Source organism: Heterodontus francisci, chromosome 6 (assembly GCF_036365525.1).
Source record: "Heterodontus francisci isolate sHetFra1 chromosome 6, sHetFra1.hap1, whole genome shotgun sequence".
NCBI lineage: Eukaryota > Metazoa > Chordata > Chondrichthyes > Heterodontiformes > Heterodontidae > Heterodontus > Heterodontus francisci.
Genome location: NC_090376.1, coordinates 70856176 through 70882598, shown reverse-complemented (window position 1 = coordinate 70882598; position 26423 = coordinate 70856176). Strand labels below are relative to the sequence as shown.

Below are 26423 nucleotides of genomic sequence, written 5' to 3'. Positions count from 1 at the left end.
AGCCAGGTGGAGGAGGGTGTTGGTGGAGGATGGAGACTGGTTGGGTCAAGGAAGAAGTGGAGAACCTTCACACTGTCCTGGTAGGGGATTTTGGTGTAGAAGGATTGGTGAAGAGGAGACCGTTAGGGCCAGGAAACTGGAAACTGTGAAAGTTACAGAGGGCATCAGAAGAGTAACTGGACAAGGGGAGAAAAAAATAGAGTTGAGATAGGAAGAAATCAGTTCGATGGGGCAGGAACAGGCTGAAACGATAGATTTATCAGAGTAGTCCAATTTGTGGATCTTGGGAAGGAGGTACAAGCAGGCTGTTCAGGGTTTGGGGACTACGAGTTTGGAGAGTGTGGACGGAAAATCTGCAGAGGAAATTAGGTCAGCAACAGTCCTGGAAACAATGGCGTGATTTTTGGTGGTGGGGTTATGATCCGGGGGAGGTAGGAGGAAGTGTCTGAGAGTTGGCACCCATTCACACGTCCTCTAGACACAGCTTTTGTTTCTTTCTGTATCCCATTACTACTCCTTTTGGCCCTGCACCATGAAACTTTTTGTCATTTAATTTCTCCTGTCTTCCACCCTATCACAGACCTTCCCTTTTGTTCTTTTTCCCACCCTCCCCTCTTTCATTCACTCAAAACCTATTACATTTTTAACTTTTCCCACTTTTGATGAAAGGTTACACACCTGAAATGTTACTTCTGTTTCTGTCTCCACAGAAGCTGCCAGACCTGCTGAGTAGTTCCAGCATTTTAAGCTTTTATTTCAGATTTCCAGCATCCACAGTATTTTGCTTTTGAAATAAAAATTAGATGCTGTGTGACCTGACTTTCCTAACTTCAGGCTCCTGGCAGAATGCCTTGCCTGACAGAAGTGTAAGTTGGAAACTAATGGTCAGAAAATCATGAGCAGTGTGTGCCTGAATTTCTAATATATGCTCCCAACTGGCAAGGCGTCCCACTGGGAGTGCAAAATGATAACATTAGCTCTTATTATAGGATTTGAGGTTTTGATATTTTATGCTGATTATATTTATTTTCCATTGGCCTGAATATTGCACAATGTACAGTACTGCATAATGAATCATTCTACAAACAAGATATAAAAAGTGAAAAAACTCTGACAAATAATGCTTTTTAAGTCAATGGTTCTCAAACTGGAGTCTGTGCACAGAAACCTACCAGGGGTCCGTGACACAGGGCATTCCAGATGGCTGGCTGACATGGTCAAAACTAAGTGGGTAAGCAGCAACCGGAGACGTGTTCTTCTCTCCCTGTGCTCCTGCTGTCCTCCTGCTCCTTTATTGCTCTTTGCATGCTCTGCTCTCTCTGTGCTCCTCCCCTCTCAGCATTCCCATTCCCCCCTTGCTCTTGCTCACCCCATGCTTCTATTCCCCTCCTTACTCCCACTCTCCCCTTACACCTGGTGCCTCCATACTCCTGCTCCCCCATAGGATCATGGAATGGTTACAGCACAGATGGAGGCCATTCTGCCCATCCTGTCCGTGCCAGATTTCTGCAAGAGGAACTCACCTAGTCCCACTCCCCTGCCTTTTCCCCGTAGTTCTGCAAATTTTTTCTCTTCGGATAATTATCCAGTTCTCTTTTGAAGACCTCGATTGAACCTACCTCCACCACACTGTCAGGCAGTGCATTCCAGATCCTAACCACTTGCTGCATAAAAAACAGCTTTACTCTTGTCACTGTTGCTTCTTTTGCAAATCACCTTAAAAAACTGCAGACTATGCTAATTTTGTCTAACATATAATTATTTATGATAATTAGTCATGATTTACACTTTACATTAGGTTAAATAGAAAACTAACATTTTCCTAAAATTCAAAAACTGTAGCATTTATCTTGAAATTTTGAAAGTATAATTTTCATGGATAACCTGTTAATAAAACAAAGAAGAACAAAGATAATTACAGCACAGGAACAGGCCCTTCGGCCCTCCAAGCCTGCATCGATCCAGATCCTCTCTCTAAACATGTCGCCTATTTTCTAAGGTTCTGTATCTCTTTTCTTCCTGCCCATTCATGTATCTGTCTAGATACATCTTAAAAGACTCCATCGTGCCCGCATCTACCACCTCCGCTGGCAATGCGTTCCAGGTGCCCACCACCCTCTGCGTAAAGAACTTTCCACGCATATCCCCCCTAAACTTTTTCCCTTTCACTTTGAACTCGTGTCCTCTAGTAATTGAAACCCCCACTCTGGGAAAAAGCCTCTTGCTATCCACCCTGTCTATACCTCTCATGATTTTGTACACCTCAATCAGGTCCCCCCTCAACCTCCGTCTTTCTAATGAAAATAATCCTAATCTGCTCAACCTCTCTTCATAGCTAGCGCCCTCCATACCAGGCAACATCCTGGTGAACCTCCTCTGCACCCTCTCCAAAGCATCCACATCCTTTTGATAATGTGGCGACCAGAACTGTACGCAGTATTCCAAATGTGGCCGAACCAAAGTCCTATACAACTGTAACATGACCTGCCAACTCTTGTACTCAATGCCCCGTCCGATGAAGGAAAGCATGCCGTATGCCTTCTTGACCACTCTATTTACCTGCGTTGCCACCTTCAGATGCCACCTTAATGAATCATAGCAATCAGACTCAATTTATTTATGCAATTAAATTACTTACAAAGTAGTTTCCCTGTTAAATTAAACCATTCTAACTCCTATCTTGTAGCTATGTTGCACTTATTTGTTCCAAACTAGTCCCCAGTATTGATTTTGTGACGATATTCCAAAAAGATTTGGCCTAATTATCCTGCTGTTCTCACCACTTACACTGATATGAGGAAGGCTCTTGGAGGTCTATATATATATATATATATATATATATGCTAAGCTATTTCTACACGATGTGCTGATGTCCTGGACTGTGATTCTCCACTCTCCATATATGGATCACTGAACCTGTTTCTGATAGAACTGGAGACTTCATGGATTTTATTATTTCTTACAAAACAACATCCTGACCACAAACTATACTGATTAGAAAACCTTAGAGCCACGTAAATTTGGATGCATGCAGTGATGTCATCCTGTGAATGCATTATAAAATAAACTGTGGGGCTTAGAACTGGTTTGAAAATTTAGGCGAGCAGTCATCCTGCCTCTTCCAAATCCTGGGGAGAAGGTTGTATAGCCCCCGAAAACAGGCACTGGGATCATGATATGTCATTAACCTGCACCTCTTTGTTCCAATTTACATAATTGCAGCATGGTAAGTGCGCTGCTGAGTGACCTTTTGGATACGAAGGGAATTAATGGATATGGGAATAGTGCAGGAGGTGGAGTTAAAGTAGATCATCAGCTTATTGAATGGTGAAACAGGCTTGAATGGCCAAATGGCCTACTCCTGCTCCTATTTCTTATGTGCTTACGTTCTTATCTTCATCTCGCAATCTCTTCTGACTTACAAGTTGCAGATGGTGAAATACTACACCTCTTGCTTTCCCCCTCCTCCCCACACCACATCCCTACCCTTGTGCCTTTCCTCTTTCAGGTACGCAAGAACTGCAACCTTACCAGGGAGAGGTGCAGAAGCAGGAAGTGGAAGAGGAAGAAGACACTGATGATGAAGACACACTGTCATTTTCTCTCACACTCACAGCCACCAACTCAGATGCACGTACTTTAGAGGGTAGCTTAGATGTGAGATCTGCATGTGGGGTGTAGATGCACTCTGGGCATGAGTGGCCTGCACCTAGCACAGGGGAAAAGGGTAGCACAGATTTCAACTCTCTGGAGGACGAGATCACACACAGGTTCTGTCACAGAGGGCTCCGATGTGGACTTCGATTGGGCAGCGTACCAAATATGGCTGATGGGTATGCACACAGAAATGCTTGCTGCCTGCCAGAAAGCCTGCATTCATTGTCAAGCAGCATGAAGGAGTCCGGCTCCAACTTTGCACATGGCTTTGCACAGACCTTGGAGTCCATCCTCTCCAGCGTGTAAGTGGTGGCCAACTCCATTACCACACTTGTTACAGCATCTGATGATCAATGTCTCAACTTCCATTGCAGCACAAGCAGAAACCACTCAAAGTCTAAGTGCTGCAGTGGAAGCTCAGACTGAAGTCATGCAAGCTCTGCTTTTTGGTGTGCAAGTTCGGCTTGTTACCATGCAATCATGTTCAAAGATGCTTGCAGGGTTTCAAAGCAGTCCAGAAATCTGTCCTCCAACACATTGCTAGGATGGCTGAAGTGTTGCCCCCGGGGAGCGGCAGTGGTACAGTGGAGTACAAACCTGCTTTTCTCTCTCAGGATGACAGCATTAGGCCTCCCACAACTGCCACTCCACCAGTGTCCTTGCTGTTACCTATCAGCTAGCCAGTGCAGACTGCTGCCATCCTTGCCCAGGAGATGCACTCCAAAGCCAGGCCTCTAGGCCCAGAGCTGCATGATGTCATGTAGCAAGACCATCTGCAGTGACCCCACTGAAAGATAGAAGCTTTCCAGCATCCATGCTGCCACCACTGGGGTAGCACTGTGCAGGAGCCCTAGGGCAGGCAAAGCCCTCAGCAAGACAGGCACTAAGGAAATGCACAAGAGTGATTATTGGACTTTTGTATTGGATATTTGATGATTTGTTGGATAAAGTTGGTTTGGAATGGGTATTTTGTGATGGCTTTTGTTTCAGCATTGTGGCCAAGAGGATGCTGTGATGGTTAGTAATTGAGAGAAGGAAAGGTGTGGGACTGTTGTAGAATGAGAATTGGTGTTTTAGGCACAAGGGCTATCTGCTAACCACTTGGCTCATGACTCAGTTGCACAACCCATGCACACGTGGGCAGTATGCATACAATTGCATGAGCTGATCATGGACAGCCCAGTTGGAAAGGGGATGCGTTCGTTGCCTTCTCTCTTATCTTCCTCTTCTGCCTCCTCCTCCTTTTTTTCCAACTCCTCCTCAACTGCTTGCTGTATACCTGATGGCAAGAGCTGTGAGCTCACGATGGTGAGGTTGTGCCAGATGCAGCAGACCACAATAAATCCATACATGCGCTTTGAAGAGTACTGAAGGGCTGCTCCAGAGTGGTCCAAGCAGCGGAAGTGCTGTTTAAGTACCCAGTGATCTACTCAATGACATTTCATGTGGCAGCATGGCTCTCATTGTATGCATACTGCCCACGCGTGCATGGGTTGTGCAACTGAGTCATGAGCCAAGTGGTTAGCAGATAGCCCTTGTGCCTAAAACTCATCCTCTGGTTTCTAATGGTGCTGATGGCACAGTGGACTGGCGCAGACTGAAGGCAAAATGACTGCTGCCAAGATAGCAGGCATTGACCTGCATGATGCGCTGAGTACGGTCACACACCAGCTGAACACTGGGTTGTGGTACATTTTTGACTTTACATGTGGTGCCCAGAAAGTGACATGTGTGCAGTCAGTGGCACCCTGTACCATGGGGAAGCCTGTTATCTTGGCGAAGCTGTGAGTACACTCCGGCTGCTTCTCTCTGGAAAGAAAGAATGTCATGTATTCCCCTCTCTTTGCATACAGAGCATCAGTGGATGATGTTAATTGTATATAAATTTGATGGTTCATTGTATTCAGGTGGTGGGCATTAACTGGGGATTCACTTGTGGTCCTATAAATAGTATCAGACTGAAACAGTGTTAGTTAGGTTTGGAGGTGGATATTTTTAATGCATGTCTCTGTAAATAAAAACTTATAAGGGTGTAAAGACAAGGCTCTAGTTCTATCCTTCATCTCCTGGTTACCTTGAATGTAACAGATGGCGAATTGTGAGATGTTGAGGACATTGCCTGCTCCAGCCTGGAAGGAGCCTGACACGAGGATGTTCATGGCCACCGGCACCTTTACAGCCACTGGTAATGCCATCCTCGTCCTGCTCTAAGGCTGCAGGTCTGCCTGCAAACAATGGCATATTTTGGTGAGCACCTCCTTACTGAAACGGAAACATCGCACACACTGTTCCTCGCTTAGGTTGAGGTAAGGGAATTGTTCCATGAAGACCCTGGGTGGATATAGCCTCCTACTGAGAGCCCTTCTCCTCCTCCTTCTCCTCCTCCCTCTTGAAGCAGCTTGTCTTCCTCTGTATCACTGCTGCTCATTCTCCATGTCATGCTGCATGCCAAGTGAGATAGAAACTATTACATGCATTACATGCATGACTTGGAGCTAGTGGTCTGAGCAGAACCCTTGAATTGAGAATCAATGCCTTCATTACATCCCACACCACACCCTGAAGACTTCATCAACTTCAACTAGCAATACAAACCTCCAAACATTTCCACTAACGCAGTAACAGCCAGTAGAAACCAATCAGTAACTAACTCAAAAGTAGTCGATGATTCCTTTAAATAGCACTGGCGTGGGGTCCCTCCTGCTGCTGAATGCATGTTCAGCTGTGTGAAGTTAAGAGAGGGCGTTAGCTGGAGGGTTGAGGTTGAAAATGGCACCGCTAGAGTCAAATTGGTATTACACGCTGACTGATGTCATGATTTACCTACTCAGTATACTTCCGGCAAGCACTAACAGCGCCTGTACTAATGACCTACCTAAAATGGCAGCCAGCACGGCCTGCACTAAAAGTGGTTGCCGTTTTGGATGTGACATGGCATCTGTAGTGCTGAAAAAAATGGGTGCTATGCAACCAACTTTTGCGGCCTAAATTTTCAGATGCTTCATTGGTTTTAGAATGGGATTGGCAAAGCTCCCCTTTACATTTGGGAGCGGTTTTAAAAAAGTATTAAAACTCAGTACTAGTTCAGTTATGTCCAGGATCGGGTGAAACTTTTACAGTACATGGGGCAAAACTGAAACCATCCTGTTTGGTTCTCATCAGACAAGTGCAGCAACACCCTGTTTTGCTCATTTGGACTAAGCCCTGTGATGTGCAACCTTGCTGTTTTCTTTGAAGTGAAATTTCAACACCACAGCAGTATATTGTCAGGACTGCCTTCTTGCCCACTTACAATCCTATATTACCCCATTTGCTGTTAATATTCTCAACTTCAAGTACATCACCTTGTAGATCGAGTTTTCAAATATTCTTCTCACTGAATTCCCCACCTCTAGCCTTCACAACTTCAGGTAAATCAGAATCCTGTGGCCTCTCATGCAAATTTTTACATATAAATCATTGCTTTCCTTATTCAGCTCTACTGACTGCTCACATTATTTGGGAAATCTTCATCCAAAAAATCTCACTCCAAGCCCTCCGGTTACTCTGACTCCAGTACTGCTTATTCTCAACCTCTTCGGCCACACTAGCGTGGCTGATCCTTCTGTCAATCAACCTCTACACTTTGCACTTTCTTCCTAAATTACTTTAGCTTGCCTTCTCTTCCTCGGCACCCAAAATCCTGCTTAAAAAAATCTAATTGACTGTGTTTTACTTTCTCCCCCTCTTTTGCCTCCAAACTCCTTGGTTGTGAAATTCAATAAGCTTCAAAAGCAGGTGCAGGGATCACGATGTGCTATAAGCCCTCACCCGTCACTTTCAATGCAGGCAGCACACAAACTTTGTGCTGCCTGCTAATTAAATGAAAATGATGGGAAGCTAGCACTAAGCACACTGTTGAGTGGCTGCACACCTCAGCAAGGGACACAAAATTGTGAGAGGCAAGCATGCGTTTAAACTAGCCTGTAATACTTAAAGCCAGCCTGCACCTCCTTAGGATGAGGTGCACTTTGACAGAAGCCAGTGCAGGAGGTCATTCTACAACTGAACCTGACCTGGGCAAGACACAAGAATGGCACAATATGGCAGAGAGCAGGCTCCAAGATTTTCTGATACTGCACTGGAGATCTTGCTGCAGGAGGTGGAGAGGAGGAGAGATGTCATCTAACCACAGGGGTGCCAGGAGGCTCTCCAGACAAACTTTGCCAAGACAGTGGGACCAGATAGTCATGGCAGTCAATGATAGGAGTGTCGCCCCGAGGACCTAGATGCCGTGCCACATGAAATTCAATGGCGTAACACGAGTAGTCAAGGTCAGTGAACATATATTCAAATGCCATATCCCACCAACTGTATCACTAGCCTCACACTCTGCTCAATGCACTACACCCCATCACTCACATACCAGTAATCTCCATCACTCATACCTAACATTCATGGCTTCACCTCATCCTCATGCATTTAACATTGCTGCAAGCCTCACACCCACATCTCACATCTTGCACACATTGCCAGATATTCATCACGACAGCAACATTACCCAAACACATTGCACCATACTCACTGATACTGCAATTCTGGTGAAGCCACATACTCACTCGACCTCCTTCTTCTGGCAAGAGAGAACGAAATACATTCAGCTCTCTTGGAATACAGAGTGAGTTTTGAATGGGTTAAAATCAGACCCAGAGACTCAGTGATCTCTATTATGCAACAGTGGGCAGCAAACTGTGAGATATTGTAACTATCACTTGTACTAGCCTGGAAGGTGCCAGAGGCATAGCAGTTCATGGCCACAATTACTTTCACAGCCACTGGTAATGCTGCCCTCACCCTGCTCTGTGGCTGCAGTTCGGGCTACAAGTGACAGATTTCAGTGAGGACATTCTTAGCGAAACAGAGGCATCTGACACACTGTTCCTCGTTGAGGTTCAGATAGGAGAACTGCGAGAGAAACGGTGAGAGGAGAAGCCATAAAATATGGGAGAAGCGACTGTGAGGAGAGGCCATAAAATGTGGAAGAAGCAGCTGAAAGGAGAGACCATAAAGTGTGGGAGAAGAGGCTGAGAAGAGAGTCCATAAAGTGTGGGAGAAGCGACTGTGAGGACAGGGAAGAATCTGAAAAAAATTCTAAATGTGTGTCAAAGCAGTAGTGGAGCCTAAGGAGCCTAAGCACAGTGATTAATTTATTTTATAACTAAGTTGTGTATAATTTATCATATAATTAAGTTTAGTGCTTAATTAATGCATCAGATCTAGGGGGATAAAATTAAAATTAACTAAACAGAGGACACTAACATTAAGGAGTTCCGAATATTTGCCAAATTAAAATCTGACATATATAAACAAGAGGTAAGTAAATAACACAATAAAGGAGCTGATAAACAAAAACAAGGAGCAGAGCAGAGTAAAAGACCAGGAATCGGCGCAGCATGAAAAGAAGCCCAACATTAATTTAATTTCAATTAAATAGTTCAACAGGAATGACAATGCAGGTTGTGTGCTGCAACTGCAGCATGTGGGGGTTTGTGGCGAGCATTGTGATTCCGCACAACCACATCTGCCGTGACTGTCTGCATTTTGAGGAACTTCAGCACAGAGTTGTTGAGTTGGTGTCCGAGGTGCTGAAACCTCTGGGCATCATAGAGGGGGAAAGTTACCTCAACCCTTTGATCAGGAGGCAGTCACCTCCCTTACGTTAGGTAGTGGTACAGGTTTGGCTTGTGGTCAAAGACAGGAGGGTATGACTGCTGAAAAATTGGGTGCAATGGAGTTGAATTTCATGACATCTGATTTCTGTTATTTAAGGTCAATGGTAATTCACTTACATAAATGAGTTAGTGCAGAGGTGTAAATTTTGCTGAACAGAATATCCTGCCTTGGAGCTGAAGGGCTTTTGCAATATGCTGTATTTTCGCCACTGCTTGGTTTACGAATGGCTCTGCGTTCCCTCATTATTAGTCCTGCCATGGCTTGGAAAGTTTTGGTGCTAGGAAATAGGAATAATTTTATTTTTCCCTGTGAATATGCCAGCCTGCATTGCTGATGAGTCTAATTCTTGAGGTCTTTTTGCTTTCTTCAGTTGCCTTGCTGTATAATTTTGGTCAGCTGCTGGCCACTCGTTTTGTTCATCCAATTTATGCACTTTTATTACTTCACTTCATTGTGATTACACCCCTGAGTGTTACTGTTACCATAAGTAATAAGCTCATTGCAATTTATCTGATTCTGCATTTTTAAAGACAAAATCCTGAAGTAACAAGTTTTAAAAAAATAAAGAGGTAACAGATTTGGCTAGAAATGCCTTTTCTACTATGTAGGAACAGATCTGTGGCAGGGTGGAATTTCCACCCACCCATAAATATGCCCATGAGCCAGTCCTAAATTCTAGGGTCAGAATAACATACATAGTATGGGTGGGTACCAGTACCTTTTTGATGTCACTGGAGTCTCTGCCCGAGAGGAATGCAAGGTGTGAAGGGGATTTCACTGTAACATCTTGCTGTGCGACTGATTGCCATGGGGAGGCAGCCTCTTGAATGATACTGAGTCCCACTACTCAAAGAATTAAGCTCTGGCATTACAGTGGAGGCAGTGGAAGCAGAACTGAAAGGATTCTGGATGGATTATATCATTCTGCCAGATCTAATTCTTCTGGTGATATCCATATAAAGTTGAGGGGGTTGCTGACACAAGAAGTGCCTGCTCTCACTTCTAGTGAAATTTTAAAACAGTAAAATAAGTGTTTGAGATCTGGGGTTGCCAAATCCTGCCTCAAATTTCTTCCCTGCCGCCCACCCCCCCCGCACCCCCCCCACCCCCCAACCCCTGGGAAATTCCATTCCTTTTGTTTTTTGATACCGTTAAGATGAGTAATAGAATTACCATTGTAAACAACATTTTTGTTTTATGTAATATTTTCTGTCTGAAATGTTAGTGTAACATGCGTTATACAAGTCAATTGCCTGGAGGATTGCTCATGTTGAGGCAGCATTGTTTTATAATGACAGGAAAGCTATACCATGTGATGTACAATGTGTTACCGTATAATATTTAAGTTTTGTTTTTATGGTTTGTTATGTCAACAGGATTCACTGAATGATAAACCGATTTTTACTCAGACAGTCAATCTTACCTGTTCACTTTCTTCATCACTACTGATTTTAAGATCGTTTTCTAGCATTCTATGGATAAAAAAACAGAAAGATCAGGAACTTAAAAATTATTAAATACACCTTTTATCATTTAACAGGTAACTAAATGACAACAGGATGTGAAAGACATTTTGAGAGGAGAAGCACAGTATATAAACTCTTCTTAATATGTTCCCCATAGTAAATCTGGATTATGATCATTGCTGGAACAAAGTAAATTAATATTCAGACAAGGAGTATATATATATATAAATTCTGCTTTGGACATGTCCCATTATTCACCATTGTCTCAATAATTAATTGGCATTTTAGACATAAGAATATTAATTAAATATTTGTGTACTTTTCCAAGTCTTTAAACATATTTAAGAAAGATGCCAAAATATGTGAAACTAGTAGAAATATTTTATGAATACAGTAAGCTTAACCAATCTTTTACAGATCTTGAATGCAAGTTCTGAATACAGGTAAGAATGATGGCACCTCTGGGGAGTGCAGGGAAAGCTAAGTCCACGGTACCAAGGGTGGCTCAGCTGCACAGTTGGGGAAGGAAGCAGAGTGGAAGAACAATAGTGATAGGGTATTCGATAATGAGGGGAACAGACAGGAACTTCTGCGGCCGCACCTGTCACTCCAAGATGGCATGTTGCCTCCCTGGTGCCAGGGTTAAGGATGTCATTCAGCAGCTGCAGGAGATTCTGAGAGGGGAGGCTGAATAGCCAACGGTCATGGTCCATAACAGCACCAATGACATAGGCAGAAAGAGGGATGAGGTCCTGAAGGCAGAGTTTAGGGAGCTAGGAGAGAGATTGAAAAGTAGAATCTCTTAGGTAGTAATCTCTGGATTACTCTCGGTGCCATGTGTTAGTGAGTACAGAACTAGGAAGATAAAGCTGATTAATATGTGACTGGCGAGATGGTGCAGGAGGGACGGCTTTAAATTCTTGAGACATTGAGATTACCTTTGGGGGAGGAGGGACCTATACAAGCTGGATAGGTTGCACCTCAACAGCGCTGGGGCCAATATTCTTGCAAGGGGTTTTGCTAGTGCTGCTGGGAAGGGTTTGGCAGGAGGAACTGGAATCTGAAAGCAGATTCAGAAAGGAGAGAAGAAAAGTTAGAAATGAAAGACAGAAAATTAGGAAACGTATTTGGAAGGCAGGGGAAACAAAGGCTAGAAAATAGACATCAAAGGAGTTTGGCAGTGCTAAATGGTATATACTTCAATGCAAGAAGCCTAGGAAATAAGGCAGATGAGTTCAGAGCACAGATTGACACATTGGAATATGATAGTGTAGCTATTACTGAGACGTGGCTAAAAGAAGGGCAGGAATGGCAGCTCAACATTCCTGGTTACAGGGTTTTCAGACAAAATAGAGAGGAGGATAAAAAGGAGGGGGATCACAATATTGATTAAAGAAACAAGTATAGCTGTGAGAGATTATATGGTAGAAAGATCATCAATTGAGGCCATATGAATTGAACTGGAGAATAAAAAAGGGGCAACCACACTACTGGGAATGTACTATTTTGACCCTCAAACAGTCAGAGGGAGATAGAACAGAAAATATGTAGATAAATCTCTGAGAAGTGCAAAAACAATATGGTAGGAGTAGTGGGAGATTTCAACTACCCTAATATTAACTGGGATAGAATTAGTGTGAAAGGCACAGGGGGAGCAGAATTCTTAAAATGCATTCAGGAGAACTTTTTTAGCCAGTACGTATCAAGCCCAATAAGTGAGGGGTGGTTCTGGATTTAGTTTTAGGGAATGAAGCTGGGCGGTGGATGGGTATCGGTTGGGGAGCACTTTGGTGGAAGTGGTCACAATTCAGTTAGATTTGGGGTAGTTACGGAAAAGGACGAAGATAGACCAAGAATAAAAGTTTTCAATTAGGGAAAAGCTAATTTTACTAAGCTGAAATGTGACTTAGCTAAATTGGATTGAAAACAGCTACTTGAAGGTAAATCAGTGCCAGATCAGTGAGAGGCATTCAATGAAGACATCGTGAGGGTTCAGAGCAAGTACGTTCCCTTAAAAAAAAAGGATGGGACGAACAAATCCCCTGGATGTCAAGGCGCTTAAAAGAGAGGATAAAAAAAGGGAAGCTTATGGCAGATAAAGGGTTCAATACTGCAGAAAATATAAAAAGTGAGGATGGGGGTGAAATTCGGAAAGCAAAGAGAGGGCATGAAAAATATTGGCATGTAAAACCAAGGAAAATCCAAAGATTTTTATAAATACATAAAGAACAAGAGGATAACTAAAGAAAGAGTGGGGCCTTTTAGAGGCCATGGGTTAATTGTGTGTGGAGGCGGAGGATGTGGGTATGGTTCTTAACGACTACTTTCTGTCTGTTTTCACAAAAGAGTGGGACGATACCAACATTTCAATCAGAGAGGAGGAGTGTGAAACATTAGATGAAATTAACATAGTGAGAGAGGAAGTATTAAGGGGTTTAACATCTTTGAAAGTGGATAAATCCCCAAGCCCTGATGAAATGTACCCTAGGCTGTTAAGGGAAGACAGAGAAGAAATAACAGACCATCATTTTCCAATCTTCTCTGGCTACAGGCATGGTGCTAGAGGACTGGAGGACAGCTAACATTGTACCATTGTTTAAAAAGGGAGAAAGGGATAGACCGAGTAATTACAGGCCAGACAGCCTAACCTAGCTGGTGGGAGAATTATTGGAAAAAATTCTCAGACAGGATAAATCTTCATTTAGAAAGACACAGATAACTCAAAGACAGTCAGCATGGATTTGGTAAGGGAAAGTTGTGTCTAATATGTTTGAATTTCTTGAGGAGGTCACAAGGAGGGTCGATAAGGGTAGTGCATTTGATGTAGTCTATATGGATTTTAGCAAGGCTTTTGATAAGGTCTCACATGGTATAAAGGTCACAAATGTAAAAACACATGCGATCCAAAGTGAAGTGGCAAGTTGGATCCAAAATTGGCTCAGAGGCAGGAGGCAAATGGTAATGGTCAATGGGTGTTTTTGCAACTGGAAGGCTGTTTCCAGCGGGGTTCCGCATAGCTCAGTACTAGGTCCCTTGCTTTTTGTGGTATATAGCAATGATTTGGACTTGAATGAGGGGATATGAAAGTCTATAGAGCAATAGTCTTGCCCAGTCTACTGTACACATGCCAGACATGGACTGTGTACCAATGTCATGCCAAGAAGCTCAACCACGTTCACTTGAGCTGCCTTTGGAAGCTTCTGAAAATCAGATGGCAGGACAAAATACCAGGCAGTGAGGTGCTTACCCGAGCTGGTATGCCAAGCATTCACACCATGTTGAGACAGTCACAACTGAATTGGGCTGGTCATGTAGCCAGAATGCCAGACACTCACTTACCAATGCAAATCTTCTATGGAGAGCTTGGGTCTGGGGTGCACTCTCATGGTGGTCAAAGTAAACACTACAAGGACACTCTGAAGGCTTTGCTTAGGAGTTTTGATATTGACCCTGAGTCCTGGGAGAAGCTTGCCCAGGATTACTGCACCTGGAACAACCAGTTAAAAAAGGATGCAGCCTCCTTCAAAAGCAACCACATATCAGAGGTAGATAGAAAATGCAAGGGAAGGAAATCCCAAGCCAGCAGCTCATTCAAAACTCAATCATCTGCGGTATCCTACCCTATTTGCAGCAGAACCTTCTGGGTGCAGATCAGCCTTAGCAGCCACTTACATACCCACCGGAAACCTACCAAACACCCTAGATGATGGACATGGTCATCTTCACCTTGAAGGATGAGCAACAGAGGGTATGATTAAGAAGTTTGCAGATGATACAAAAATTGGCCTTGTAGTTGATAATGAAGAAGAAGGCTGTATGACTGCAAGTAAATATCAATGGACTAGTTAGGTGGGTGGAACAGTGGGAAATGGTGTTCAATCTGCAGAAGTTTGAGGCAATACATTTAGGGAATACATAATAAATGGTAGGATACTGAGAAATGTAGAGGACAGAGGGACCTTGCAGCGCATTTCCACAGATTCCTGAAGGTGGCTGGACAACTTAATAAGGTGGTCAAGAAGGTATATGGGATGCTTGTCTTTATTAGTCAAGCGATAGAATATAAGAGCTGGGAGGTTATGTTGGAACTGTATAAAACACTAGCTGGCCACAGCTGGATTACTGTGTGCAGTTCTGGTCACTGCACTATAGGAAAGATGTGATTACGCTAGAGAGGGTACAGAGGAGATTTATGAGAATGCTGCCTGCACTGGAGAATTTTAGTTATGAGGAAAAATTGGATAGGCTAGGGTTGCTTTCTTTGGAACAGAGTAGGCTAAAGGGAGACCTAATTGAAGTGTACAAAATTATGAGGGGTCAAGAGAGAGTGGATAGGAAGGCCTTATTCCCCTTGGTTGAGAGATCCATGTCTAGGGGCATTGATTTAGGATAAGAGGTAGGAGGTTTAGAGGGGATTCAAGGGGAACTCTTTTCACCCAGAGGATGGTGGGGATCTGGAACTCACTGCTTGAAAGGGTGTTAGAGGCAGAAACCCTTATAACACTTAAAAAGTACTTGGATATGCACTTGAAGTGATGCAAGGCTACGGACCAAGAGCTGGAAAGTGGGATTAGGCTGGATGTTGGCCAGTGCGGACACAATGGGCCGAATGGTCTCCTTCTGTGCTGGAAACTCCCATGTTTCTATGTTTTTAAATCAACCCCTTACTTAAAACACTTACGCTTAGGGGACAATATATTTTTTATTGGTCAATGGCCCTTAATGCTGCTATTTAAATAATAATAGAGAACCATAAGCAGGTTCATAAACCGAGTGGCTCCAGCATACTTTACATACCAGGAATAGTTCAGAACACTTATTAAGGTTAGAAGCACAGGCTAAACCCTTACAATCCCTCATCAGTCAAACTAAGAATGCATTCTTTATTCAAACACAGAAGTATATCTATGAGCTTTGGCAGACCTTTTGCTGATTTCTTTATGTTGGAAAAATAAATTATGCTGGCAGAAATTATGAAAACGAAAATGACAGAAGAGATGTATGATCTGTTCCCGTCACATGGACCTGTGTGCTACACTGAGTAAATACACCATGGCAACAGAAAACCAAATTATAAAACCAGCCTTTTTTGTGACTTGCTTCTCTGGCATTTATTAACATAGGAATTGATAGAAAATAGTCATTATCAAAATATTCAATTGAATTTTTCAACAGAAGTTTTCATACTTGTAAACTCAATAAAATAATTAATTAAAAGTGAAAATAGTGCTGTTTTACAACAGTTAAAAAATGTTGCTGTTATTTCTGTCTGAAACTCTATGGCATTCACAAATAGTATATTTGCATCTGATGACAGTTAACAAAAATGCAGTGATATTTTTGATTGCAGTTGCACTATTTAACAGGGTTGTTTGTAACTTACACAGAAAATTATAGAAAGCTAAATGACTATTTTCACAAGTTTGAATCCCTAAACAGTGTGAACAAGTGTCAAATTATAATAAGGCCAGTGGGCCAGTGTTGGAGCAACAAGGCTAAATAATTACTGTCCCATGTAAAGAATCTCAGTCTCCAGACTGTAAAAGTCACTATTTTCATGTGCCATCTATATCCTTGAGACGTTCCCAATAGCTAGAAACTTTATAAGTCAATGGGGTAAAGAAGGGCCTGAAATCATGCAAGATGAATTTAGGAAACAAGTTTAGGAGCAGATAAAATAGATGACAATCTCAGATTACTTCCCCAGATTTTCACTAGAGTAGGCAAGGACAATACGATCAATACATGGCTATAGGTATTCTGTCAGGAAGAGGGATTCTATTTTATTGGGTATTGGCACCAGTTCAGGGAAATATCGAAACTATCCTGCAAGGATGGGTTAAATGAACAGGCAGGAATGTACCAACAGAACAGTTAAATAGTGAAGTGATGAAATACTTGAACTAGGGAGCTGAGAAAATAACATCAAGCAGGATCAGCTAATAATGAAGGGACAAACAGTTGAAGATAATAATTGATACAGAAACCAATTTAGCAAGGGGGATATGGCAAAGAGGAATACAATTAAATTGACTACTTACAAAACAGGGAATAGAATGAAGTAAAGGTAGGGGGTAGTTTAGGCAAAAAAAAGAAAATCTGTAATGTTAAAAAAAAAGAGGCTAAAATGCATGTATTGCAATGTGCGACGAAAGAAAATAAACTGGAGCAACTGGAAGCAATTATTTTGCACAGAGTCCAGACTTAAAAACATTCACAGAAACCTGTCTGCAACTGGACAAGAATAGAAAATAAACATATTATGATATAATATATGTATAAGGAATAGAAGAGATGAGAAAGGGGGCCAAATGGCTATATTAGTAAAAGATAGAATACATGCTGTAGAGAGGATTGATGTAGTTAAAAGAAGGGCACACACAGTCAATCTGGCTGGAACTTAAAGATTTGAACAAAAGCTGGTTGTATTAGTACGGGTGTATTATACATTTACAGATCATGTGAAGGAAATGGAAGAGGAAATCTCTAGTCAGATTAAAGAGATGAGTAGGAATAACAAAATTGTTGTTTTGGGAGCTTTTAATTATCCACTTGTCAATTGAGACAGAGAGGATAAATGGAGAAAAGGGAATGGAATTTCTAAAATGTGTACAGGACTGCTCCCTGAAGCAGTATGTTAGTAGGCCTACAGGAACAGAATATTGCTCGATCTGGTTATGAGTAATGAAATAGATCAGGAAGAAAAACTTAATAGGTATGAACACCTTGGGAGTGGTAATCACATAAGGTTCAAAATTCGACTAGAAAGGGAAAAAATTCCTTACAAAAACTAAAAGTCCAGACTGTATTACAGCAGCTTTTAGAAAGATGAGGACCAGACTACGTGAGGTGAAGTGGAAAGAAAAATAAACACACAGGACTGTAAAGCAACAGTGGGGTGTTTTTTCTTAAAAAAAAAGACATTGCAAAGGTACAGATTAGGTATATTCCATTAGAAAAGGAAACTACTGGAATCTTTAGCTGCATTGGATAAATAAAGAGGTTAGATGCAAATTAAGATTGAAGAAGAGGGCCTATGAGGGTTATAATAATGAAATATGAGAAAATACAAAAAGAAGTTAAGAGTCTGATAGGAAAAAAACTAAAAAAGGAATATGAGTAAAATTTTTCAATAAAATTTTAAAAAATTATAGAATTTTACATGTATATAATAAAAAAATTATTATAAACTAAGTGGGACTCCTGAGAGGAGAAAATTGTCAATTTGGGAAAGATGAACAATAAATAGCAGAGCTATTTAATAAGTACTTATTATTAAGTACTTCAGTCTTAACTAAAGAGATGGCTATGGCTTTTGTTCACCCCTTCTAATATTTCCTTCTATTGCTTGGCACCCATTTTTCATCTGATTCTGCACATGGGTCTTTCTCTATGTTAAAGGCATGATATAAATGCAAGCTGTTGTTGTTGTTGTTGCATATGCAGGACTTTTAACGCATTAGTCACAGATTTGTCCTTGCTGAGTCAAACGTTTGTAGGCCAAGATTATGCAATGGCCTTCTTTAAGAGGGGTCTGGGGTGAGGCTAGATTTCCACCTGCATTAAGGATGCACCTCTGATCCTTACCTAAGCCCTGGGGGTCATAATCATATGTATGTTATAGGTAGGCATCTGTGCAATTTACAGCATTGAAGAGACACAGCGTAATCTTATTCATACAACCCTCAGACCAACCCATTTTGACACAGGGATCGTTCATGTCAGCCTGCCAGCATGAACCAATCTGTAGGCATATGTTCTTATGTCCAAATCAAGTCAGTATCTTCCATATATATACTGGGAGCACAAGTGAACCTTGCACTAACTCCAGTCTTTTCCAATCAAAATAACATCTATTTACCCTAACGTTTTGTTCCCTGTCCTTCTACCAAATTCGTATCCATGCAGCTACATTTCCTCATACACCATATGCCTGAATTTTTCTTACAAATTTCTTGTGAAATACCTTATCTAACATATTCTAACCATCTATATGCACAATTGCATTCCATTTATCTATGAAAACATGATTCTTCAACTTGACTTTCCAAACAAATTCATGCATTTCTAAATGCTAATTAACTTTATCTCAAATTATGGATTCACAAGTCCCAATTTTAACCAGGGGCACAAGATAAGCAAGGGGTCGGGACAATGAGCCTGCTGCTCTTCCAAATCACCAGCATGAGGCCTGGTTTTTAAAACACCTGAACATAGTGCAGGCCCAACTCCTGCCCAAACCCATGTTACGACCAAGGTGGGAGAAATACACTGACTTTTCTAGTTTCACTTTTCCACAGGTCACAACATATCTTTGGATTTTTTTCCCAGTTACCAATACAGCCAATCATATACTCTATTTATTATCGCCGAATGAAATATACCAACCAGATTTCTTTAATAAACAACAAAATTATCAGTTTGTTACAAAAGAAAACTTAACTAGTAACGCAGCAAAGCATCATCACACAGGTTGAAGTATGAAAGTACCCTTTTTAAAATTCCCCAATTACACTCACATGCACACTGGAAAAAATACAGAAATACTCTCTGCAGAGGCCTGTTCCAAAACAAAAGACAAAAACGATTACTTTGGCCAAATACTTGCTAATTCTTGATGAAAAAAAGAGAAGATATGGAAGGAAGTCAGTTGTCCCTTTTTTGGTCTGAGACAGGTCACTGGGATCATTTCAGAGGCAGTCTATTCTGGAGATGTTGAGAATTCTTCTCGTAGGCTTTCCAGGAGAAATGTGGCATCAGGGTTTTCCACCTGCACGCACTTGAATTGCAGGATTTTTTTCAACTTCTCAGGAGCACCAGGGATTTTAGTTCTCCCACACTGGGGGCTGGATTTTACCAGCCCATTGACGTCGTGGGTCATGGCGGGGGGGCCCATACAATACTTGCAGGAGATGCCCGCCACAACGCACGACGTCGAGAAAGCCCCGCCACATTTTACCCGCTGCGCCGAGGCCTCGGTGCGGACCCCCGCCGCCAAGTGGCGGGGCCTTCATTTAAATATTAAAATTAATAAAAGCAAGATGCAAATAAACCTACCTGGTCCTGGCAGCCGTCCCACGCTGATATTACGGGCACCGGCTGCAGCTCATGTGTCTTTGGAACTCCGAATGGAGTTCCGATGTGAGACACTGGTGGTGAGGGGGGTGGTGGAGAGTGAAATTATCGGGGCGGGGGGAAGCCGGGAAAATGTTTTTTATTGGCTGTGGGGATGGTGGGAAGGGATTGTAAGGCAAATGTAATGAGGTTGGGGGGGAAAGTTCGGGGTGGGAATAAAGTTGAAGTTCGGCATATGGACCAATTAAAAAAACATTGTGGGGTGTGGGAAAGGGCCTCCAACCTTCATTTAATTTTTTAAGGCCAATGTAAAATACTGTTGCTTTAAAAATTCAAATGTCTTCTAAGGGCTTGAAGCCCTTTAAAAATGGTGCTGGCATCAAAGTGGTAGTACTGGACACTGTTGCCGGGGATGCCCGGCCGCCGCGATTTGCGTCACACTCATAAAATTCAGCCCTGGATCGTTGCAGGATTTCTTCAAAGAGGTAGAGAAGGTGGTGAGCTGGGTGGTTTCTGTTTTTCCCTGTCAGGAAAACACCAACTGTCTTCAAGCAGTTCACACCCCAACTAAACTGAAAACAATGTCCAAAAGAGCGCGGAGTACTGGGAGAGGCTACAATGAAAAGAGCACGGAGAGTGCAGGTGGCTTCATTGACAAGAGTGCATAGAATGGGGAGAGGCTTCATTGAAAAGAGTGCAGAGAGCGGGGAGAGGCTTCATTGAAAAGAACATGGAGAGCGGGGAGCAGCTTCATTGAAAAGAGTGCAGAGAGCGGGGAGAGGCTTCATTGAAAAGAACATGGAGAGCGGGGAGCAGCTTCATTGAAAAGAGTGTGGAGAGCAGGGAGAGGCTTCATTGAAAATAGTGCAGAGAGCGGGGAGAGGCTTCATTGAAAAGAGTGCAGAGAGCGGGGAGAGGCTTCATTGAAAAGAACGTGGAGAGCGGGGAGCAGCTTCATTGAAAAGAGTGTGGAGAGCAGGGAGAGGCTTCATTGAAATGAACGTGGAGAGCGGGGAGATGCTCCATAGAAAAGAGCGCAGACTGCTGGGAGAGGCTTCATTGAAAAGAGCGTGGAGAGCGGGGAGAGGCTTCATTGAAAAGATTGCGGAGTGCTGGGAGAGGCTTCATTGAAAAGAGTGCGGAGAGCAGGGAGAGGCTTCATTGAAAAGAGTGCAGAGAGCAGGGAGAGGCTTCATTGAAAAAAAACGTAGAGAGCAGGGAGAGGCTTCATTGAAAAGAACGTGGAGAGTGGGGAGAGGCTTCATTGAAAAGATTGCGGAGTGCTGGGAGAGGCTTCATTGAAAAGAGTGCGGAGAGCAGGGAGAGGCTTCATTGAAAAGAGTGCAGAGAGCGGGGAGAGGCTTCATTGAAAAGAGTGCAGAGAGCGGGGAGAGGCTTCATTGAAAAGAATGTGGAGAGCGGGGAGCAGCTTCATTGAAAAGAGTGTGGAGAGCAGGGAGAGGCTTCATTGAAATGAACGTGGAGAGCGGGGAGAGGCTTCATTGAAAAGATTGCGGAGTGCTGGGAGAGGCTTCATTGAAAAGATTGCGGAGAGCAGGGAGAGGCTTCATTGAAAAGAGTGCGGAAAGCAGGGAGAGGCTTCATTGAAAAAAAACGTGGAGAGCAGGGAGAGGCTTCATTGAAAAGAACGTGGAGAGTGGGGAGAGGCTTCATTGATAAGAGCGTGGAGAGCAGGGAGAGGCTTCATTGACAAGAATGCAGAGAGCGGGGAGAGGCTTCATTGAAAAGAATGTGGAGAGCGGGGAGTGGCTTCATTGAAAAGAATGCAGAGAGCGGGGAGAGGCTTCATTGAAAAGAGTGCAGAGAGCGGGGAGAGGCTTCATTGAAAAGAATGTGGAGAGCGGGGAGATGCTCCATAGAAAAGAGCGCAGACTGCGGGGAGAGGCTTCATTGAAAAGAGTGCAGAGAGCAGGGAGAGGCTTCATTGAAAAAAAACGTAGAGAGCAGGGAGAGGCTTCATTGAAAAGAACGTGGAGAGTGGGGAGAGGCTTCATTGAAAAGAGTGTGGAGAGCGGGGAGAGGCTTCATTGAAAAGAATGTGGAGAGTGGGGAGAGGCTTCATTGAAAAGAATGCAGAGAGCGGGGAGAGGCTTCATTGAAAAGAATGCAGAGAGCGGGGAGAGGCTTCATTGAAAAGAATGTGGAGAGTGGGGAGAGGCTTCATTGAAAAGAGTGTAGTGTGCTGGGAGATGCTCCATAGAAAAGAGCGCAGACTGCTGGGAGAGGCTTCATTGATAAGAGCGTGGAGAGCAATGAGTGGCTTCATTGAAAAAAACGTGGAGAGCGGGGAGAGGCTTCATTGAAAAGAGCATGGAGAATGGGGAGAAGCTTCATTGTTAAGAGCGTGGAGAGCAGGGAGAGGCTTCATTGAAAAGAGCGCGGTGTGCTGGGAGAGGCTTCATTGAAAAGAGCGCGGTGTGCTGGGAGAGGCTTCATTGAAAAGAGCGCGGTGTGCTGGGAGAGGCTTCATTGAAAAGAGCGCGGTGTGCTGGGAGAGACATCATTGAAAAGAGCGCGGTGTGCTGGGAGAGGCTTCATTGAAAAGAGCGCGGTGTGCTGGGAGAGGCTTCATTGAAAAGAGCGCGGTGTGCTGGGAGAGACATCATTGAAAAGAGCGCGGTGTGCTGGGAGAGGCTTCATTGAAAAAAGCGTGGTGTGCTGGGAGAGGCTTCATTGAAAAGAGCGTGGTGTGCTGGGAGAGGCTTCATTGAAAAAAGTGCAGTGTGCTGGGAGAGGCTTCATTGAAAAGAGCGCCGTGTGCTGGGAGAGGCTTCATTGAAAAAAGCGCAGTGTGCCGGGAGAGGCTTCATTGAAAAGAGCGTGGTCTGCTGGTAGAGGCTTCATTGAAAAGAGCGTGGTCTGCTGGGAGAGACCTCATTGAAAAGAGCGTGGTCTGCTGGGAGAGGCCTCATTGAAAAAAGCGTGGTGTGCTGGGAGAGGCCTCATTGAAAAGAGTGTGGTCTGCTGGTAGAGGCTTCATTGAAAAAAGCGTGGTGTGCTGGGAGAGGCTTCATTGAAAAGAACATGGTGTGCTGGGAGAGGCCTCATTGAAAAGAGCATGGTGTGCTGGGAGAGGCCTCATTGAAAAGAGCGCGGTGTGCTGGGAGAGGCCTCATTGAAAAGAGCGCCGTGTGCGGGGAGAGGCTTCATTGAAATAGCGTGGTGTGCTGGGAGAGGCTTCATTGAAAAGAGCGTGGTGTGCTGGGAGAGGCTTCATTGAAAAGAGCGTGGTGTGCTGGGAGAGGCCTCATTGAAAAGAGCGTGGTGTGCTGGGAGAGGTTTCATTGAAAAGAGCGCCGTGTGCTGGGAGAGGCTTCATTGAAAAGAGCGCCGTGTGCTGGGAGAGGCTTCATTGAAAAGAGCGTGGTGTGCTGGGAGAGGCTTCATTGAAAAGAGCGTGGTGTGCTGGGAGAGGCCTCATTGAAAAGAGCGTGGTGTGCTGGGAGAGGCCTCATTGAAAAGAGCGCGGTGTGCTGGGAGAGGCCTCATTGAAAAGAGCGCCGTGTGCTGGGAGAGGCTTCATTGAAATAGCGTGGTGTGCTGGGAGAGGCTTCATTGAAAAGAGCGTGGTGTGCTGGGAGAGGCTTCATTGAAAAGAGCGTGGTGTGCTGGGAGAGGCCTCATTGAAAAGAGCGTGGTGTGCTGGGAGAGGTTTCATTGAAAAGAGCGCCGTGTGCTGGGAGAGGCTTCATTAAAAAGAGCGTGGTGTGCTGGGAGAGGTTTCATTGAAAAGAGCGCCGTGTGCTGGGAGAGGCTTCATTGAAAAGAGCGCCGTGTGCTGGGAGAGGCTTCATTGAAATAGCGTGGTGTGCTGGGGGAGGCTTCATTGAAAAGAGCGTGGTGTGCTGGGAGAGGCTTCATTGAAAAGAGCGTGGTGTGCTGGGAGAGGCCTCATTGAAAAGAGCGTGGTGTGCTGGGAGAGGTTTCATTGAAAAGAGCGCCGTGTGCTGGGAGAGGCTTCATTGAAAAGAGCGTGGTGTGCTGGGAGAGGCTTCATTGAAAAGAGCGCCGTGTGCTGGGAGAGGCTTCATTGAAAAGAGCGCCGTGTGCTGGGAGAGGCTTCATTGAAAAGAGTGTGGTGTGCTGGGAGAGGCTTTATTGAAAAGAGCGCGGTGTGCTGGGAGAGGTTTCATTGAAAAGAGCGTGGTGTGCTGGGAGAGGCTTCATTGAAAAGAGCGTCGTGTGCTGGGAGAGGCTTCATTGAAAAGAGCGTGGTGTGCTGGGAGAGGTTTCATTGAAAAGAGCGTGGTGTGCTGGGAGAGGCTTCATTGAAAAGAGCGTGGTGTGCTGGGAGAGGTTTCATTGAAAAGAGCGCCGTGTGCTGGGAGAGGCTTCATTGAAAAGAGCATGGTGTGCTGGGAAAGGCTTCATTGAAAAGAGCGTGGTGTGCTGGGAGAGGCCTCATTGAAAAGAGCGTGGTGTGCTGGGAGAGGCCTCATTGAAAAGAGCGTGGTGTGCTGGGAGAGGCTTCATTGAAAAGAGCGCGGTGTGCTGGGAGAGGCTTCATTGAAAAGAGCGCGGTGTGCTGGGAGAGGCTTCATTGAAAAGAGCGCGGTGTGCTGGGAGAGGCTTCATTGAAAAGAGCACGGTGTGCTGGGAGAGGCCTCATTGAAAAGAGCGTGGTGTGCTGGGAGAGGCCTCATTGAAAAGAGCGTGGTGTGCTGGGAGAGGTTTCATTGAAAAGAGCGCCGTGTGCTGGGAGAGGCTTCATTGAAAAGAGCGCGGTGTGCTGGGAGAGGCTTCATTGAAAAGAGCGTGGTGTGCTGGGAGAGGCTTCATAGAAACGAGCGTGGTGTGCTGGGAGAAGCTTCATTGAAACGAGCGTGGTGTGCTGGGAGAGGCTTCATAGAAACGAGCGTGGTGTGCTGGGAGAGGCTTCATTGAAAAGAGCGTGGTGTGCTGGGAGAGGTTTCATTGAAAAGAGCGCCGTGTGCTGGGAGAGGCTTCATTGAAAAGAGCGTGGTGTGCTGGGAAAGGCTTCATTGAAAAGAGCGTGGTGTGCTGGGAGAGGCCTCATTGAAAAGAGCGTGGTGTGCTGGGAGAGGTTTCATTGAAAAGAGCGCCGTGTGCTGGGAGAGGCTTCATTGAAAAGAGCGCGGTGTGCTGGGAGAGGCTTCATTGAAAAGAGCGCGGTGTGCTGGGAGAGGCTTCATTGAAAAGAGCGCGGTGTGCTGGGAGAGGCTTCATTGAAAAGAGCGTGGTGTGCTGGGAGAGGCCTCATCGAAAAGAGCGTGGTGTGCTGGGAGAGGCCTCATTGAAAAGAGCGTGGTGTGCTGGGAGAGGTTTCATTGAAAAGAGCGCCGTGTGCTGGGAGAGGCTTCATTGAAAAGAGCGCGGTGTGCTGGGAGAGGCTTCATTGAAAAGAGCGCGGTGTGCTGGGAGAGGCTTCATTGAAAAGAGCGCCGTGTGCTGGGAGAGGCTTCATTGAAAAGAGCGTGGTGTGCTGGGAGAGGCTTCATTGAAACGAGCGTGGTGTGCTGGGAGAGGCTTCATTGAAACGAGCGTGGTGTGCTGGGAGAGGCTTCATAGAAACGAGCGTGGTGTGCTGGGAGAGGCTTCATTGAAAAGAGCGTGGTGTGCTGGGAGAGGCTGTCCTATCCCATCCTCTGTTCATTTCAGTGGAACGAGCTCGTTCAAGAAAATCAAATGTGACATCACAGGCAAGCAAGTAGGTGACTGGCTGGAGAAGAAGCTACCTGTTTGGTGAATATCTGGTCAGTGATTAAGGTCCATTCTAATCCTAACATTTAAAATAGTAAAGGAACTACTGGTAAGCATAATAAAATAGATTAAAAAAGGAAAATAAAATAAATAATTGAATAAAATATTTAAGCAGTTAATTAAACGCATTAAGGATGGCAGGACAGGTGATGTGTCACCGTAGCAGCATGTGGGAGCTCCTGGATGCCAGTGTGATCCAGGGCAAACACGTCTGCAGTAAGTGTTTGCGGCTCGAAGAGCTTCGGCTCAGAGTTATTGAACTGGAGTCCGAGCTGCAGACACTGCGATACATCAGGGAGGGGGATAGTTATCTGGACATTTTGTACCAGGAGGCGGGGCGGTCACACCCCTTAGGATAGGGTCTTTTGATTTGGTCAGTGGTCAGGGACAGGAGAGTGTGGCTGCAGCTGAGGCTGGTAAGGGGTCCCAGAGGGCAGAAGTGCAGGAGCCTCAGTCTTTGCGATTGTCCAACAGGTTTGAGGTTCTTTTAGCTTGTTTGGATGAGAGTGGGGGCTGAAGGGTAGATGAGCATCTGACCATGGCACCATGGTACAGGAAGCCATTCAAGTGGAGGGAGAAAAAAATAATGTAGTGGTAGGAGGGGACAATATAGTTAGGGGGATTGACACTGTTCTCTGCAGCAAAGAGCGAGAATCTAAACGGTTGTGTTGCCTGCCCGGTGCCAGGGTTCAAGACATTTGCTCAGGGCTGGAGAGGAACTTACAGTGGAAGGGGGAGGATCCAGTCGTCGTAGTCCATGCAGGTAGCAAT

The 26423-nt window shown here is 44.4% G+C and overlaps 1 protein-coding gene across 1 annotated transcript in view; it reads right to left on the bottom strand.

The window, feature by feature from the left end:
• aff3 (AF4/FMR2 family, member 3) overlaps positions 1–26423 on the bottom strand; it is a 248585-nt gene that overhangs the window by 161578 nt on the left and 60584 nt on the right. The window contains exon 2 of the mRNA XM_068034420.1: positions 10793–10841. Coding sequence (XP_067890521.1) covers positions 10793–10841 — 49 coding nt within the window. The remainder of the gene's footprint in view (positions 1–10792; positions 10842–26423) is intronic.